General features: G+C 31.7%; 3 protein-coding genes across 3 annotated transcripts; all 3 read right to left on the bottom strand.

Moving 5' to 3' along the window:
* Nucleotides 1–924: 924 nt before the first annotated feature.
* LOC141720082 (agamous-like MADS-box protein AGL80) lies at nt 925–1,790 on the bottom strand. Its single transcript, XM_074522439.1, has one exon. The coding sequence runs from the start codon at nt 1,744–1,746 to the stop codon at nt 925–927; it is 822 nt and encodes a 273-aa protein (XP_074378540.1). The 5' UTR covers nt 1,747–1,790.
* A 5,173-nt stretch (nt 1,791–6,963) lies between these two features.
* LOC141720081 (agamous-like MADS-box protein AGL80) lies at nt 6,964–7,788 on the bottom strand. The gene has a single exon (XM_074522438.1). It carries the CDS (start codon nt 7,786–7,788, stop codon nt 6,964–6,966), a length of 825 nt encoding a protein of 274 aa, XP_074378539.1.
* A 6,498-nt stretch (nt 7,789–14,286) lies between these two features.
* LOC141720080 (agamous-like MADS-box protein AGL80) lies at nt 14,287–15,108 on the bottom strand. The gene has a single exon (XM_074522436.1). The coding sequence runs from the start codon at nt 15,106–15,108 to the stop codon at nt 14,287–14,289; it is 822 nt and encodes a 273-aa protein (XP_074378537.1).
* Between the last annotated feature and the right edge of the window lie 5,041 nt (nt 15,109–20,149).

Below are 20,149 nucleotides of genomic sequence, written 5' to 3'. Positions count from 1 at the left end.
AAAAATTGATGTAATTTTTATGTTAATTATTATTTCAGATTTTTAATTCTTAATTAAATTGATCACATTTTAAATTTTATATCATTGAAAATAACATATGTATACATATATATGTAAGTGTGTGTAGCTATTAATTACGAAAAATTCATATACTTTAATGAAGATTAGCTATTAATGAATATTAAATAAGAAATAATAAATAGAACAAGGGTTAAAATAGTCATTTCACATTGAATAAATTGTCGCACCCAACCTCATTTGCTCTATTATATATATAATAGATTTAATATACCTTGAAGTTATTAATGTATAAAAATAACGAAGAAAAAAAAAGGAATATAACAAGCAATGGAATTATTGTAGCAACGCAAAAATAAGAATCACACCAGATAGAAATTTATTAAAAGCAAAACAAATATCCTTCAAATTTCGAAAGAATGTTAAAAATAATATTTTTTTGGTGCAAAATGCTGAAAATATCCATTCCGGGAGTTTAGTGCTGAAAATATTCGTTTGGATACGCATTTGCCATATGATTATCATGTTTTGTACTAAATACCCATTTGTCAAATGAGTATCCAGTTTTTATTTTTTTTATATTTTTATGATACGTATTTGGCAAATGCGTATCCCAATGAGAATACGAAATGCGTATCTTTAGTATTCTCAAAAGCGTGTAATACGCATTTGAGCATATTTTTTATGCGTATACCAATGATAATACGAAATGCGTATCTTTAGTATTCTCAAATGCGTGTAATTAGCATTTGAGCATATTTTTTGAAAATGGGTATTTTGAGCAAATTCAACCCAAAAATGGGTATTTTTAACCATTATCCTCAAGGTTGATCCAAAAAACAACAAAAACACAGGTAACCAGCACTGTCACACAAATCCTTTCATCTGCTTCTCCTTGATTGGAAACTATGGAAAGAATGCACTTGACCACATGCCACCATTCTGCGCATCTCCATAAGGCATCATCATCTCCTCACCGCGACTAAATCCCAAATTCTGGCAGTGTTGCTGCTGGTTCTGCATCTGATCAGTACTGCTGTTCCCACTATTGCTGTTGATCCAGTCGCTGAACCAAGGCGGTCTCTGCTGCTGCTGCTGCATTGCTTCCATCTCGCCCTCTAAAGCCTTTTCTTCCGTTCCATCAACACAATTAGCCACTCCTTTACCTTTCAACATTGCAGCAGCTGATCCCGAGCGACAGCCAGATCCAGAGCCAGAGCCAACTTTCCCAGTAGTAGTATTCTTTTTCTTAGCAGCCGATATCTGATCAATTCTTTTATAAATCTCCTTCAACTTGTGATCAATAAGCCAACCAAGATCATTCAAATCCGGGATCATCAAATTTTGTAAACCAATTTTCCCCGTCAAACACTGATACATAACCTCAATCATTTCCTTCTCCCTATTATCCTTATGCTGTTTCTTCAACTGCTCATTAGCTTTCGCAATCCTCTGTCGAATAAAACTCTCCTGATTAACCATCTTCTTGCTCTGCTCCATCTCCGGCATTCGCTTAAACTGAGCCAACACACGCTGAACACCTTCTGTATTAGGCCACACTTCAGGTTGGGGCTCATACTGACTATAAATGATAGCACAAGCATCAATACCACATAAGGTACTCAACTCTCCAACCTTCTTCATCAGCCCCTTCTTCCTTTTCTTGAATGTCGCTTTTCGAGAAGCATCATTACTGATGAATGCTAACTTCACCTTCTTTCTTGTCATGATGCCTTGTATGATTTTTGTAGAAAACACCAAACAGGGCAAGATCAAAGTATATGGAAGTTATGTGTTTATATATAACTCTTTTTTGCTCTTTCACTACTAAATAAGAAATGTGTGCATTTTTGTAAACGCATCTGAGATTTCTTTGCCAATGAGGCAAATCAATATAATTAAATTTCTTGATGCATAACATGAACACGCATTTATATGTTAAGATCTTTGTTTCTTCTTAATTTGTTTTTTGTATATGGTTTTACACGTTTTCATGTCATTTGAGATAAGTATAATTAGTTGTAATATCTAGCTAAATAAAAGTTTTCATAGTTAGGTAATATTAATAGTATCATTTTAATTGGAAACATATAATCTCAATATGATTTTCCAAATCGGTAAAATCGTAAAATTGTAATTACTTGCGTGATTGTTAAGTACAAATAATTAACAGCTACATTGAATAGTAAATTATATTTGGATCAATTTGAAAGTATGGTGTTCCCTTCTTCAAAATTTAAATCAAAACCGAAACGAGCTGAGTTGGATATTACACGAACAATACATAGTTGACTACAATTTATAAGTTACATATAAATCAGAATTACATATATTTTTAAAATTATTTTATTAATTACAAGATATCTTAAGCCGGTTCGGAACGATGTTTAGAATAGATACAATTTCTGTGACATGTTCGACTCTTGCCCATCCGTAAAAAAAGCGAGGGAGATACGCGATATCAAGGCGTTTTGGGCTAAATGAAAAATGTCAGTTGACTGATACTGATACCGTATCAGTTGACTTATACTGATACTGATATCGTATCGTCCTCTTTTCCTTCCGTAACAGAGTAACTCATTTGCAAAAATCAACTTTGTTTTTCAAAAATAACAAATTTGTTTTTTAAAAACTAACTTTTTCAAAATACGAGTAAAAATAAAATTTGTTTGTCTTGATTAGTTTATCAAATAAAAATATGAGTAAATTGTTAAAAATGTTGAAATGTGTTATAAATCGAAAATCTCTTTCAATATAAAAAATGTAAAATAAAAACAGAAATCCAAAAAATATAAAATAAAAATAAAAATGCAAAGTCTGTTTGTACAAAGTAAAAAACAAAATTTAAAAAAAAACAAAAAAAAATAACAAAAGGTGGGTGGTGTCGAATCAAAGCAGCCCGCGGTTATTCACGATTATTCGTTTTATTCGTGTTATTCGTCGTTCGCCCCGAACCGCTAGACTCGTCGGACCATTAAAATCGCCTAATTCGCGAGCTGTTCACGAGTTAACTGGCTGTTGAACCGGACCGCTGAAAATTTACCCCGGCACGGGCGGCCCGACCGTTTGGCCGGCTCTACTGATACGACAGCCAACCATTACTACTACTAGGTTCTCAAATAAAGTAAGAGCTCCAAAGTAAAGAGTTTATATCTTTAACATGAAGTAACAGATATTGCCTCAGAAGTTAATACAATAGCTCAACAAAAGAAATTTATCAGTAACTAGTCAATATTTGTCAAGTGTAATACATAAACAAGCAACATTTGTAAAGAAAAACAATGGCAGTTGGTCTGTGATCTCAGATGATAGGCAGTTGGTCTGTGATCAACCATATAAGTCACTTTTCACCATATTAGAGTTAATTTGCACCCTATAAGAGCCACTTGCCACCATATTGATACAATTAGCATGTTAACATCATGAAAATCCAGTTTAGCTTCGTTTTAGCAAACTTTGATATTTCATAATAGGACTCAACTTTGGGCCACATTTTGACTCTAATCAACTATGTAAGTCACTTTTCACCATATTAGAGTCACTTTGCACCCTATTAGAGTCACTTACCACCATATATTTGTAAAATTAACATGTTAACATTATATACATCCAATTTGACATCCTTTTACCATCTCTTAGTGCCACTTTCATACAAGTCAATTTTGTTCCACATTTTGGCTTTAATCAACCGTGTAAGTCACTTTTCACCATATTAGAGTCACTTTGCACCCTATAAGAGTCACTTGTCACTATATATATTGATACAATTAATATGTTAACATCATGTACATGCAATTTGACATCCTTTAAGCATCTCTTGATTGTCCTAAAATTAGCAATTGACGTACTCTTTGCCACACATGGTCTGAGCATATCGCGTATTCGTGGTCAAGGTTTTGACGGGGCTAGTAATATGAACAGACATATTAGTGGGCTAAAAAGTTTAATACAAGCATAAAATGCATCTGCCTTTTATGTGCATTGCTTTGCTCATCAATTGCAGCTCACACTTGTTGCAGTTTCAAAAAAGCATGATAAAATTTGCTCATTTTTTGACCATCTAGCATCTTTGGTGAATTTTGTTGGGGCTTCTTGCAAGAGAAAAGAATTAGTCCCGGTGAAACAAATAGAAAAGTTAGCTGAAGAAATATCCCAAGGCAATCGAATGACTGGTAAATGCTTGAATCAAGAGGCAGTTCTTAAACGTCCAGGAGATACAAGATGGGGTTCGCATTATCATACAATTCTAAGTGTGATTTCTTTATTTTCACCAGCACTTGATGTACTTGAAGAAATAAAAACATGCCTTCCTTTCATGAAAATAAAGAAGAGATTTATAGACTTATTGATGCAATGAATGACTTTGAATTTATTTTTCTATTGCATTTGATGAGAAAAGTTTTAGGAATCACAAATGACTTATCACAAGCACTACAAAGAAAAGACCAGGATCTTGCTAATGCTTATGTTTGGTAAATGTATCGAAGAAAATGTTACAAACATTCAGAGATGATGGATGGAATGAGTTAATTGTTGATGTTTCCAAATTCTGTGAAAAGTTTGAGATCGATGTCCCAGATATGGATGCTATCTCTATGCCTCGTGGAAGATCAAGAGGTAAACTGCAAAAAGTTTCTAATAAACACCACTTCAAGATTAGTTTGCTGAATACTATAATTGATTATCAATTGCAAGAGATGAACGAGCGGCTTGATAGAGATAGCATGGAGTTACTTTCCTGCATATCATGCCTAAATCCGTTCTTAACATTTGATAAGTAAAAATTAGTTCAACTTGCAAGATTTTATCCTTCAGAATTTGATCAAATTCGTCTTCTATCACTTGAAGACCAGCTTTCTAGCTATATAGTTGACATGAGAAGTAATGCTGATTTTCAAAATTTGAAGGGCATCCATGATCTTGCTCAAAAAATGGTTAAAAACTCAAAGATATTGGATTTCCTTGGGTTTATATGTTGATAAAATTGTCACTAATTCTACCGGTTGCAACTGTAACAATTGAGAGATGATTTTCAGCAATTAAACTTGTTAAAACTACGCTTCGGAATAGAATGGGAGATATTTGGTTGAATGATTGTTTGATAACATATATTGAGAGAGATATTTTTCAAACAATTGAAAATGAAGAAATTATGAAACGATTTCAGAGTATGAAAGATAGGCCGATGATCTTGTAAATATTACATTATAATATATGTTCATTTGCTCTTTTGCTTATATTTGTTGATTTGATTACAATTTTTTTATGGCCCCCCTTAAATAGAAACCAGGATCCGCCAATAGGCTTCTGGTAGCACAACCGTAAAAATAATTAAAACGGATCACAATTCGATTTCTAAATAAAGTGAAAGGGCTCCCTAGCTATCTCAAGACTTGTACCACTTCTAGGATATTATTAGCTTATGCTTTATAAATAATTAAATATTCACTCTTAAGAAAACATATGTTCACCTCCAAAAATATTCTTGAACTAAACTTTACCTATACTTCTGTAATTAGCTCTATAACCCATGCGTGGCACAACATGTTCTAAAATATTATATTTTTTTTTAATTAATTTTGATGTTTTTTTGGCATATTTAAAATTTTAAATTAATGATAAATATTGAGAATTATCAACCTTATTTTGCTCTATGTTGTATTTGAAAAAAAATTCTAATAGCAGTTATATTATTGTCGACTTGTCTTTTTGATACTGTATAATAAATTTTTTTGTGTTGTATTGGGGTAATTTTGTGTAATACACGTGCATAATGTAGTGTAGTGTATATGTGACTATATACTATACACGTGACAAAATATATTTTGAACTGTAAAATACATTTTTTGTACTATATTGATAAGAATTTTATGTAATATTACAAAAACATGATGATATATATGTGATTATATTATTGTCTATTTTATAACAAGTATTTGATGTTTAAAGTATGCCATAAAAAATCGTATTAAATGTTAAACAATTTAAAAATATTATGTTTTGCAAGTGTAACCTAAAATTATTTGGTGATGATTTCTCTTAAACCACAATTAATTTAATACATGTTACTAAAAAATTGATGTAATTTTTATGTTAATAATTATTTCAGATATCTAATTCTTAATTAAATTTATCACATTTTAAATTTTATATCATTGAAAATAACATATGTATACATATATATGTAAGTGTGTGTAGCTATTAATTACAAAATAATTCATATACTTTAATGAAGATTAGCTATTAATAAATGTTAAATACGAAATAATAAATAGGACAAGGGTTAAAATAGTCATTTCACATTGAATAAATTGTCTCACCCAACCCCATTTGCTCTATTATATATATATAATAGATTTAATATACCTTGAAGTTATTAATGTATAAAAATAACGAAGTAAAAAAAAGGAATATAACAAGCAATGAAATTATTGTAGCAACGCAAAAATAAGAACACACCGGATAGAAATTTATTTAAAGCAAAACAAATATCCTTCAAAGTTCGAAAGAATGTTAAAAATAATATTTTTTTGGTGCAAAATGCTGAAAATATCCATTCTGGGAGTGTAGTGCTGAAAATATTCGTTTGGATACGCATTTACCGTATGATTATCATGTTTTGTACTATATACCCATTTGTCAAATTAGTATCCAGTTTTTTTTTTTATATTTTTGTGATACGGATTTGGCAAATGCGTATCCCAATGATAATACGAAATGCGTGTCTCTAATAATTTTCTTACATACCCAATTCGCAAATGCGTGTAATACCCATTTGAGCATATTTTTTGAAAATGGGTATTTTGAGCAAATTCAACCCAAAAATGGGTATTTTTAACCATCATTCTCAAGGTTGATCGAAAAAAACAACAAAAACACAAGTAACCAGCACTATCACATAACTTCTTTCATCTGCTTATCCTTGATTGTAGCTCTGATTGGAAACTATGGAAAAAATGCACTTGACCACATTCCACCATTCTGCGCATCTCCATAAGGCATCATCATCTCCTCACCGCGACTGGTTGATCCCAAATTCTGGCAGTGTTGCTGCTGGTTCAGCATCTGATCAGTTCTGCTGTTCCCACTATTGCTGTTGATCCAGTCGCTAAACCAAGGCGGTCTCTGCTGCTGCTGCTGCATTGCTTCCATCTCGCCCTCTATAGCCTTTTCTTCCGTTCCATCAACACAATTAGCCACTCCTTTACCTTTCAACATTGCAGCAGCTGATCCCGAGCCACTGCCAGATCCAGAGCCACTGCCAACTTTCCCAGTAGTAGTATTCTTTTTCTTAGTAGCCGATATCTGATCAATTCTTTTATAAATCTCCTTCAACTTGTGATCAATAAGCCAACCAAGATCATTCAAATCCGGGATCATCAAATTTTGTAAACCAATTTTCCCCGTCAAACACTGATACATAACCTCAATCATTTCCTTCTCCCTATTATCCTTACACTGTTTCTTCAACTGCTCATTAGCTTTCGCAATCCTCTGTCGCATAAAACTCTCCTGATTAACCATCTTCTTGCTCTGCTCGATCTCGGGCATTCGCTTAAAGTGAGCCAACACACGCTGAACACCTTCTGTATTAGGCCACACTTCAGGTCGGGGCTCATACTGACTATAAATGATAGCACAAGCATCAATACCACATAAGGTACTCAACTCTCCAACCTTCTTCATCAGCCCCTTCTTCCTTTTCTTGAATGTCGCTTTTCGAGAAGCATCATTACTGATGAATGCTAACTTCACCTTCTTTCTTGTCATGATGCCTTGTATGATTTTTGTAGAAAACACCAAACAGGGCAAGATCAAAGTATATGGAAGTTATGTGTTTATATATAACTCTTTTTTGCTCTTTCACTACTAAATAAGAAATGTGTGCATTTTTGTAAACGCATCTGAGATTTCTTTGCCAATGAGGCAAATCAATATAATTAAATTTCTTGATGCATAACATGAACACGCATTTATATGTTGAGATCTTTGTTTTTTCTTAATTTGTTTTTTGTACAAATTTAAATATTTAAAAAATTAAAAGATACATGGTTTTACACGTTTTCATGTCATTTGAGGTAAGTATAATTAGTTGTAATATCTAGCTAAATAAAAGTTTCCATAGTTAGGTAATAAATATAGAATCATTTTAATTGGAAACATATAATCTCAATATGATTTTCCAAATTGATAAATCATAAAATTGTAATTACTTGCGTGTTTGTTAAGTACAAATAATTAACGGCTACATTGAATAGTAAATTATATTTGGATCAATTAGAACGTATGGTGTTCCCTTCTTCAAAATTTAAATCAAAGCCGAAACGAGCTGAGTTGGATATTACACGAACAATACATAGTTGACTACAATTTATAAGTTACTTATAAATCAGAATTACATATATTTTTAAAATTATTTTATTTTTTTTGCCAAATTTAAAGCAGATTTCATTAATGACTTAAAAGAGATTCAATCGGGACAAACCCCCAACTGATCATGCAACCAGGTTGAAAAACAAATAGAGCTAAATAATTAGCCATTTTGTTTCCGGATTGCTTAACAAACTGAATACAAATATTCTGAAAATTAAAAATGAAAGTAATGGTTTCCCGGACAATCCAGCACGCATCTCCCCCGAAAACAGTAGCTTCACAATTGACCTTCACATTAATTCGATTGATATTGCAATGTTCAGAGGACTCAGTTGCAACAACGGAGTTTATAGGCCTCATATTATGAACAAATATTTTTTGTGAGAGGTGAGCACATGTGATTTTCACCACCGTTCCAAACGCACCCCAGCTATCTACCTGCCGGACACCAGCTATAGACCTGCCGAAAGTGTTGTTGATGCGAGATATCCAGATCTCCCAATACACCATCCAATTCATTTTCAACACAACCACCACATCGCACAAAGCGAGACACATCGCATAAAGCGAGACAATCAAACACACAAATAATAACTTAAACAGAACAATACGAAAAAACCCAAAATTCAAAAATCTCAGAATAACACCAAATTGTAATATGTTGTTAGATCAGAGATTTTGAATCCAAAAACTGAATTTTATTATAAAATCCAAGCTCTTACCTTAGTACCTTAGTAGATCTGAAAACTAAAGTGAAAAATTGTAATGGATTTTTCGAGTTTTGTAAAACAAATCTCGATTTTATTAAAAAAAAGTGAATAAAAGAAGAAGATGAAGATGAATATGGAGATAGAATTGGGTAGAAAGGGGGAAAAAGAAGGTAGAGCGGCTAGGGTTAGGTGAAGTTAGGACGGCCGACTCTCATGCGAGAGAAATTTTTTATACAGTATAATATATTTTACACAATGACTTTAAAATTATTTTATTAATTACAAGATATCTTAAGCCGGTTCAAAACGATGTTTAGAATAGATACAATTTCAGTGACTTGTTCGACTCTTGCCCATCCGTAAAAAAAGCGAGGGAGATACGCGATATCAAGGTGTTTTGGGCTAAATGAAAAATGTCAGAGTTGACTGATACTGATACCTTATCAGCTGACTTATACTGATACTGATATCGTATCATCCTCTTTTCCTTCCGTAACAGAGTAACTCATTTGCAAAAATTAACTTTGTTTTTCAAAAATAACAAATTTGTTTTTTAAAAACTAACTCTTTTAAAATACGAGTAAAAATAAAATTTATTTGTCTTGATTAGTTTATCAAATAAAAATATGAGTAAATTGTTAAAAATGTTGAAATGTGTTATAAATCGAAAATCTTTTTCAATATAAAAAATGTAAAATTAAAAACAGAAATCCAAAAAATGTAAAATAAAAACAGAAAAGCAAAGTCTGTTTGTACAAAGTAAAAAACAAAATATAAAAAAAAAGCCAAAAAAAGACAACAAAAGGTGGGTGGTGTCGAATCAAAGCAGCCCGCGGTTATTCACGATTATTCATTTTATTCGTGTTATTCGTCGTTCGCCCCGAACCGCTAGACTCGTCGGACCATTAAACTCGCCTAATTCGCGAGCTGTTCACGAGTTAACTGGCTGTTAAACCGGACCGCTGGAAATTCGCCCCGGCACGGGCGGCCCGACCGTTTGGCCAGCTCTACTAATACGACAGCCAACCATTACTACTACTAGGTTCTCAAATAAAGAAGAGCTCCCAAGTAAAGAGTTTATATCTTTTACATGAAGTAACATAAATTGCCTCAGAAATTAATACAATAGCTCAACAAAAGAAATTTATCAGTAACTAGTCAATATTTGTCAAGTGTAATACATAAACAAGCAACATTTGTAAGGAAAAATAATGGCAGTTGGTCTGTGATCTCAGATGATAGGCAGTTGGTCTGTGATCAACCATATAAGTCACTTATCACCATATTAGAGTCACTTTGCACCCTATAAGAGCCACTTACCACCATATTGATACAATTAACATGTTAACATCATGAATATCCAGTTTAGCTTCGTTTTAGCACACTTTGATATTTCATAATAGGGCTCAACTTTGGGCCATATTTTGACTCTAATCAACTATGTAAGTCACTTTTCACCATATTAGAGTCACTTTGCACCCTATAAGAGTCACTTACCAACATATACTTGTAAAATTAACATGTTAACATTATATACATCCAATTTGACATCCTTTTACCATCTCTTAGTGCCGCTTTCATACAAGTCAATTTTGTTCCACATTTTGCCTCTAATCAACCGTGTAAGTCACTTTTCACCATATTAGAGTCACTTTGCACCCTATAAGAGTCACTTGTCACTATATATTGATACAGTTAATATGTTAACATCATGTACATGCAATTTGACATCCTTTAACTATCTCTTGATTGTCCTAAAATCAGCAATTGACGTACTCTTTGCCACACATGGTCTGAGCATATCGCGTATTCGTGGTCAGGGTTTTGACGGGGCTAGTAATATGAACAGATATATTAGTGGGCTAAAAAGTTTAATACAAGCAGAAAATGCATATGCCTTTTATGTGCATTGCTTTGCTCATCAATTGCAGCTCACACTTGTTGCAGTTTTAAGAAAGCATGATAAAATTTGCTCATTTTTTGACCATCTAGGATTTTTGGTGAATTTTGTTGGGGCTTCTTGCAAGAGAAAAGAATTAGTCCGGGTGAAACAAATAGAAAAGTTAGCTGAAGAAATATCCCAAGGCAATCGAATGACTGGTAAAGGCTTGAATCAAGAGGCAGTTCTTAAACGTCCAGGAGATACAAGATGGGGTTCGCATTATCATACAATTCTAAGTGTGATTTCTTTATTTTCACCAGCACTTGATGTGCTTGAAGAAATAAAAGACATGCCTTCCTTTCATGAAAATAAAGGAGAGATTTATAGATTTATTGATGCAATGAATGACTTTGAGTTTATTTTTCTATTGCATTTGATGAGAAAAGTTTTAGGAATCACAAATGACTTATCACAAGCACTACAAAGAAAAGACCAGGATCTTGCTAATGCTTATGTTTGATAAATGTATCGAATAAAATGTTACAAACATTCAGAGATGATGGATGGAATGAGATAATTGTTGATGTTTCCAAATTCTGTGAAAAGTTTGAGATCGATGTCCCAGATATGGATGCTATCTCTATGCCTCGTGGAAGATCAAGAGGTAAACTGCAAAAAGTTTCTAATAAACACCACTTCAAGATTAGTTTGCTGAATACTCTAATTGATTATCAATTGCAAGAGATGAACGAGCGTCTTGATAGAGATAACATGGAGTTACTTTCCTGCATATCATGCCTAAATCCGCAGAATTCTTTCTTAACTTTTGATAAGTAAAAATTAGTTCAACTTGCAAGATTTTATCCTTCAGAATTTGATCAAATTCGTCTTCTATCACTTGAAGACCAGCTTTCTAGCTATATCGTTGACATGAGAAGTAATGCCGATTTTCAAAATTTGAAGGGCATCCATGATCTTCCTCAAAAAATGGTTCAAAAACACAAAGATATTGGATTTCCTTGGGTTTATATGTTGATAAAATTGTCACTAATTGATTAGAATATATCAGTGACATCATCAAGTCAGCCCGTGACAAAAGATCAAGTGAGTAACAGTGAACAAAAGCTTCTAGAAGAAAAAGTTGTTAGAGTTTGTTAGAGTAATGAAGCACAGCTATTCTTGTATATATTCAGATTAGAGAATATCTTTTTGTTGTTGATAAAAACACAATGTAAAAAAAACAGTTCTAAACAATTTTGTTGAATCGCATTATTGATCTTCATTTTCTACATCTTGATAATGACGTTTTCAGTTCTTTCACTAATTCTACCGGTTGCAACTGCAACAGTTGAGAGAGGATTTTTAGCAATTAAACTTGTTAAAATTACGCTTCGGAATAGAATGGGAGATATTTGGTTGAATGATTGTTTGATAACATATATTGAGAGAGATATTTTTCAAACAATTGAAAATGAAGAAATTATGAAACGATTTCAGAGTATGAAAGATAGGCCGGTGATCTTGTAAATATTAGATTATAATATGTGTTCATTTGCTCTTTTGCTTATATTTGTTGATTTGATTACAATTTTTTTCCGGCCCCCCTTAAATTGAAATCTGGATCCGCCAATAGGCTTCTGGTAGCACAACCGTAAGAAATTATTAAAACGGATCACAATTCGATTTCTAAATGAAGTGAAAGGGCTCCCTAGCTATCTCAAGACTTGTACCACTTCTAGGATATTATTAGCTTATGCTTTATAAATAATTAAATATTCACTCCTAAGAAAACATATGTCCACCTCCAAAAATATTCTTGAACTAAACTTTACCTATACTTCTGTAATTAGCTCTATAACCCGTGCGAGGCACAACATGTTCTAAAATATTATAATTTTTTTAAATTAATTTTGATGGTTATTTGGCATATTTAAAAATTTAAATTAATGATAAATATTGAGAATTATCAACCTTATTTTGCTCTATGATGTATTTGAAAAAAATTTCTAATAGCAGTTATAATATTGTCGACTTGCCTATTTGATTCTGTATAATAAATTTTTTTGTGTTGTATTGGGGTAATTTTGTGTAATACACGTGCATAGTGTAGTGTATATGTGACTATATACTATACACGTGACAAAATATATTTTGAACTGTAAAATACGTTTTTTGTATTATATTGATAAAAATTTTATGTAATATTACAAAAACATGATGATATATATATGATTATATTATTTTCTATTTTATAAGTAAGTATTTGATGTTTAAAGTATGCCATAAAAATCGTATTAAATGTTAAACAATTTAAAAATATTATATTTTGCAAGTGTACCCTAAAATTATTTGGTGATGATTTCTCTTAAACCACAATTAATTTAATACATGTTACTAAAAATTGATGTAATTTTTATGTTAATAATTATTTCAGATATCTAATTCTTAATTAAATTTATCACATTTTAAATTTTATATCATTGAAAATAACATATGTATACATATATATGTAAGTGTGTGTAGCTATTAATTACAAAATAATTCATATACTTTAATGAAGATTAACTATTAATAAATATTAAATACGAAATAATAAATAGGACAAGGGTTAAAATAGTCATTTCACATTGAATAAATTGTCTCACCCAACCCCATTTGCTCTATTATATATATAATAGATTTAATATACCTTGAAGTTATTAATGTATAAAAATAACGAAGAAAAAAAAAAGGAATATAACAAGCAATGAAATTATTGTAGCAACGCAAAAATAAGAACACACCAGATAGAAATTTATTTAAAGCAAAACAAATATCCTTCAAAGTTCGAAAGAATGTTAAAAATAATATTTTTTTGGTGCAAAATGCTGAAAATATCCATTCTGGGAGTGTAGTGCTGAAAATATTCGTTTGGATATGCATTTACCATATGATTATCATGTTTTGTACTAAATACCCATTTGTCAAATGAGTATCCAGTTTTATTTTTTTTATATTTTTATGATACGCATTTGGCAAATGCGTATCCGAATGATAATACGAAATGCGTATCTTTAGTAATTTTCTTACATACTCCATTCTCAAATGCGTATTACACTTACCAAATTACAAAATACGTAACCAAAACGGTATTTTCAGCATATTTTTTGAAAATGGGTATTTTGAGCAAATTCAACCCCAACAAATGGTAATTTTAACCATCATCCTCAAGGTTGATCGGAAAAACAACAAAAACAAAAGTAACCAGCACTATCACATAAATCCTTTCATCTGCTTCTCCTTGATTGTAGTTCTGATTGGAAACTATGGAAAAAATACACTTGACCACATTCCACCATTCTGCGCATCTCCATAAGGCATCATCATCTCCTCACCGCGACAAAATCCCAAATTCTGGCAGTGTTGCTGCTGGTTCTGCATCTGATCAGTACTGCTGTTCCCATTATTGCTGTTGATCCAGTCGCTGAACCAAGGCGGTCTCTGCTGCTGCTGCTGCATTGCTTCCATCTCGCCCTCTATAGCCTTTTCTTCCGTTCCATCAACACAATTAGCCACTCCTTTACCTTTCAACATTGCAGCAGCTGATCTCGAGCCACAGATAGATCCAGAGCCAGAGCCAACTTTCCCAGTAGTAGTATTCTTTTTCTTAGTAGCCGATATCTGATCAATTCTTTTATAAATCTCCTTCAACTTGTAATCAATAAGCCAACCAAGATCATTCAAATCCGGGATCATCAAATTTTGTAAACCAATTTTCCCCGTCAAACACTGATACATAACCTCAATCATTTCCTTCTCCCTATTATCCTTACACTGTTTCTTCAACTGCTCATTAGCTTTCGCAATCCTCTGTCGCATAAAACTCTCCTGATTAACCATCTTCTTGCTCTGCTCCATCTCCGGCATTCGCTTAAACTGAGCCAACACACGCTGAACACCTTCTGTATTAGGCCACACTTCAGGTTGGGGCTCATACTGACTATAAATGATAGCACAAGCATCAATACCACATAAGGTACTCAACTCTCCAACCTTCTTCATCAGCCCCTTCTTCCTTTTCTTGAATGTCGCTTTTCGAGAAGCATCATTACTGATGAATGCTAACTTCACCTTCTTTCTTGTCATGATGCCTTGTATGATTTTTGTAGAAAACACCAAACAGGGCAAGATCAAAGTATATGGAAGTTATGTGTTTATATATAACTCTTTTTTGCTCTTTCACTACTAAATAAGAAATGTGTGCATTTTTGTAAATGCATCTGAGATTTCTTTGCCAATGAGGCAAATCAATATAATTAAATTTCTTGATGCATAACATGAACACGCATTTATATGTTGAGATCTTTGTTTTTTCTTAATTTGTTTTTGGTATATGGTTTTACACGTTTTCAAGTCATTTGAGATAAGTATAATTAGTTGTAATATCTAGCTAAATAAAAGTTTCCATAGTTAGGTAATAAATATAGAATCATTTTAATTGGAAACATATAATCTCAATATGATTTTCCAAATCGGTAAAATCGTAAAATTGTAATTACTTGTGTGATTGTTAAGTACAAATAATTAACGGCTACATTGAATAGTAAATTATATTTGGATCAATTTGAAAGTATGGTGTTCCCTTCTTCAAAATTTAAATCAAAGCCAAAACGAGCTGAGTTGGATATTACACGAACAATACATAGTTGACTACAATTTATAAGTTACTTATAAATCAAAATTACATATACTTTTAAGATTATTTTATTAATTACAAGATATCTTAAGCCGGTTCGGAACGATGTTTAGAATAGATACAATTTCAGTCACTTGTTCGACTATTGCCCATCCGTAAAGAAAGCGAGGGAGATACGCGATATCAAGGTGTTTTGGGCTAAATGAAAAATGTCAGTTGACTGATACTGATACCGTATCAGTTGACTTGTACTGATATTGATATCGTATCGTCCTCTTTTCCTTTCGTAATAGAGTAACTCATTTGCAAAAATTAACTATGTTTTTCAAAAATAACAAATTTGTTTTTTAAAAACTAACTTTTTCAAAATACGAGTAAAAATAAAATTTGTTTGTCTTGATTAGTTTATCAAATAAAAATATGAGTAAATTGTTAAAAATGTTGAAATGTGTTATAAATCAAAAATCTTTTTCAATATAAAAAATGTAAAATAAAAACAGAAATCCAAAAAATGTAAAATAAAAACAGAAATGCAAAGTCTGTTTGTACAAAGTAAAAAACAAAATATAAAAAAAACAACAACAAAAGGTGGGTGGTGTCGAATCAAAGCAGCCCGCAGTTATTCACGATTATTCGTTTTATTCGTGTTATTCGTCGTTCGCCCCGAACCGCTAGACTCGTCGGACCATTAAAATCCCCTAATTCGCGAGATGTTCACGAGTTAACTGGCTGTTGAACCGGACCGCTGGAAATTCACCCCGGCACGGGCGGCCCGACTGTTTGGCCGACTCTACTGATACGACAGCCAACCATTACTATTACTAGGTTCTCGAATAAAGTAAGAGCTCCCAAGTAAAGAGTTTATATCTCTAACATGAAGTAACAGAAATTGCCTCAGAAGTTAATACAATAGCTCAAAAAAAAGAAATTTATCAGTAACTAGTCAATATTTGTCAAGTATAATACATAAACAAGCATTATTTGTAAAGAAAAACAATGGCAGTTGGTCTGTGATCTCAGATGATAGGCAATTGGTATGTGATCAACCGTATAAGTCACTTTTCACCATATTAGAGTCAGTTTGCACCCTATAAGAGTCATTTGCCACCATATTGATACAATTAATATGAAAACATCATGAACATCCAGTTTAGCTTCGTTTTAGTACATTTTGATATTTCATAATAGGACTCAACTTTGGGCCAAATTTTGACTCTAATCAACTATATAAGTCACTTTTCACCATATTAGAGTCACTTTGCACCCTATAAGAGTCACTTACAACCATATATTTGTAAAATTAACATGTTAACATTATATACATCCAATTTGACATTTTTTTACCATCTCTTAGTGTCACTATCATACAATTCAATTTTGTTCCACATTTTGACTCTAATCAACCGTGTAAGTCACTTTTCACCATATTAGAGTCACTTTGCACCCTATAAGAGTCACTTGTCACTATATATTGATACAATTAATATGTTAACATCATGTACATGCAATTTGACATCCTTTAACAATCTCTTGATTGTCCTAAAATCAGCAATTGACGTACTCTTTGCCACACATGGTCCGAGCATATCGCGTATTCGTGGTCAAGGTTTTGACGGGGCTAGTAATATGAGCAGACATATTAGTGGGCTAAAAAATTTAATACTAGCAGAAAATGCATCTGCCTTTTATGTGCATTGCTTTGCTCATCAATTGCAGCTCACACTTGTTGCAGTTTCAAAAAAGCATGATAAAATTTGCTCAATTTTTTGACCATCTAGCATCTTTGGTGAATTTTGTTGGGGCTTCTTGCAAGAGAAAAGAATTAGTCCGGGTGAAACAAATAGAAAAGTTAGCTGAAGAAATATCCCAAGGCAATCGAATGACTGGTAAAGGCTTGAATCAAGAGGCAGTTCTTAAACGTCCAGGAGATACAAGATGGGGTTCGCATTATCATACAATTCTAAGTGTGATTTCTTTATTTTCACCGGCACTTGATGTGCTTGAAAAAATAAAAGAAATGCCTTCCTTTCATGAAAATAAAGGAGAGATTTATAGACTTATTGATTCAATGAATGACTTTGAGTTTATTTTTCTATTGCATTTGATGAGAAAAGTTTTAGGAATCACAAATGACTTATCACAAGCACTACAAAGAAAAGACCAGGATCTTGCTAATGCTTATGTTTGGTAAATGTATCGAAGAAAATGTTACAAACATTCAGAGATGATGGATGGAATGAGTTAATTGTTGATGTTTCCAAATTCTGTGAAAAGTTTGTGATCGATGTCCCAGATATGGATGCTATCTCTATGCCTCGTGGAAGATCAAGACGTAAACTGCAAAAAGTTTCTAATAAACACCACTTCAAGATTAGTTTGCTGAATACTATAATTGATTATCAATTGCAAGAGATGAACGAGCGTCTTGAAAGAGATAACATGGAGTTACTTTCCTGCATATCATGCCTAAATCCGCAGAATTCTTTCTTAACTTTTGATAAGTAAAAATTAGTTCAATTTGCAAGATTTTATCCTTCAGAATTTGATCAAATTCATCTTCTATCACTTGAAGACCAGCTTTCTAGCTATATAGTTGACATGAGAAGTAATGCCGATTTTCAAAATTTGAAGGGCATCCATGATCTTGCTCAAAAAATGGTTCAAAAATAAAAAGATATTGGATTTCCTTGGGCTTATATGTTGATAAAATTGTCACTAATTCTACCGGTTGCAACTGCAACAGTTGAGAGAGGATTTTCAGCAATGAAACTTGTTAAAACTACGCTTCGGAATAGAATGGGAGATATTTGGTTCAATGATTGTTTGATAACATATATTGAGAGAGATATTTTTCAAACAATTGAAAATGAAGAAATTATGAAACGATTTCAAAGTATGAAAGATAGGCTGATGATCTTGTAAATATTACATTATAATATATGTTCATTTGCTTATATTTGTTGATTTGATTACAATTTTTTTTCCGGCCCCCATTAAATTGAAACCTGGATCCGCCACTAGATAGGCTTCTGGTAGCACAACCATAGGAAATTATTAAAATGGATCACAATTCGATTTTTAAATGAAGTGAAAGGGCTCCCTAGCTATCTCAAGACTTGTACCACTTCTAGGATATTATTAGCTTATGCTTTATAAATAATTAAATATTCACTCTTAAGAAAACAGTGTATGTTCACCTCCAAAAATATTCTTGAACTAAACTTTACCTATACTTCTATAATTAGCTCTATAACCCGTGCGAGGCACAGCATGTTCTAAAATATTATAATTTTTTTAATTAATTTTGATGTTTTTTTGGCATATTTAAATATTTAAATTAATGATAAATATTGAGAATTATCAACCTTATTTTGCTATATGTTGTATTTGAAAAAAATTTCTAATAGCAGTTATATTATTGTTGACTTGCCTCTTCATATTTGATACTATATAATAAATTTTTTTGTGTTGTATTGGGGTAATTTTGTGTAATACACGTGCATAGTGTAGTGTATATGTGACTATATACTATACACGTGACAAAATATATTTTGAACTGTAAAATACGTTTTTTGTATTATATTGATAAGAATTTTATGTAATATTACAAAAATATGATGATATATATGTGATTATATTATTGTCTATTTTATAAGTAAGTATTTGATGTTTAAAGTATGCCATAAAAAATCGTATTAACTGTTAAAAAATTTAAAAATATTATGTTTTGCAAGTGTACCCTAAAATTATTTGGTGATGATTTCTCTTAAATCACAATTAATTTAATACATGTTACTAAAAAATTGATGTAATTTTTATGTGAATAATTATTCGAGATATCTAATTCTTAATTAAATTTATCACATTTTAAATTTTATATCATTGAAAATAACATATGTATACATATATATGTAAGTGTGTGTAGCTATTAATTACAAAATAATTCATATACTTTAATGAAGATTAGCTATTAATGAATATTAAATACGAAATAATAAATAGGACAAGGGTTAAAATAGTCATTTCACATTGAATAAATTGTCTCACTCAACCCCATTTGCTCTATTATATATATAACTAGCATAATAACCCGTGCGAGACACGAGTCATTTTTTAGAGTTTACTTATGCAATATACAATTATAATATTTTTAGCTATTTTTTTATTTGTAAATATTGTACAATGTCTAACGTATATCAAATACAAGTTGATTATTTATCAATATGTATTATTTTCATACAAAATATTACCAAATTACACAACGTTTCAAATATAGCTCATTAAGCAATATATATATATATATATATATATATCTATTCTTGTTTGTGTTGTATAATTTGTATTCAGTGTTCTAAAAATCCCTGATTAATCCTTAAAAAATATTTGGCCGATCTATTTTTTGAAATCCGATTAATATTTATAAATTATTTTTGAATTATATAATTCATAATAAATAAGGTAAATATATTATAAATTATTAAAATATTAAAT

Source organism: Apium graveolens, chromosome 4, assembly GCF_009905375.1.
Source record: "Apium graveolens cultivar Ventura chromosome 4, ASM990537v1, whole genome shotgun sequence".
Lineage (NCBI taxonomy): Eukaryota > Viridiplantae > Streptophyta > Magnoliopsida > Apiales > Apiaceae > Apium > Apium graveolens.
This window is presented reverse-complemented; position numbering and strand designations above follow the sequence as displayed.

What these genes read in the sequence shown, in the direction of transcription:
- LOC141720082 (XM_074522439.1), bottom strand. Translation starts at nt 1,746, where the DNA reads ATGACAAGAAAGAAGGTGAAGTTAGCATTCATCAGTAATGATGCTTCT.
- LOC141720081 (XM_074522438.1), bottom strand. Translation starts at nt 7,788, where the DNA reads ATGACAAGAAAGAAGGTGAAGTTAGCATTCATCAGTAATGATGCTTCT.
- LOC141720080 (XM_074522436.1), bottom strand. Translation starts at nt 15,108, where the DNA reads ATGACAAGAAAGAAGGTGAAGTTAGCATTCATCAGTAATGATGCTTCT.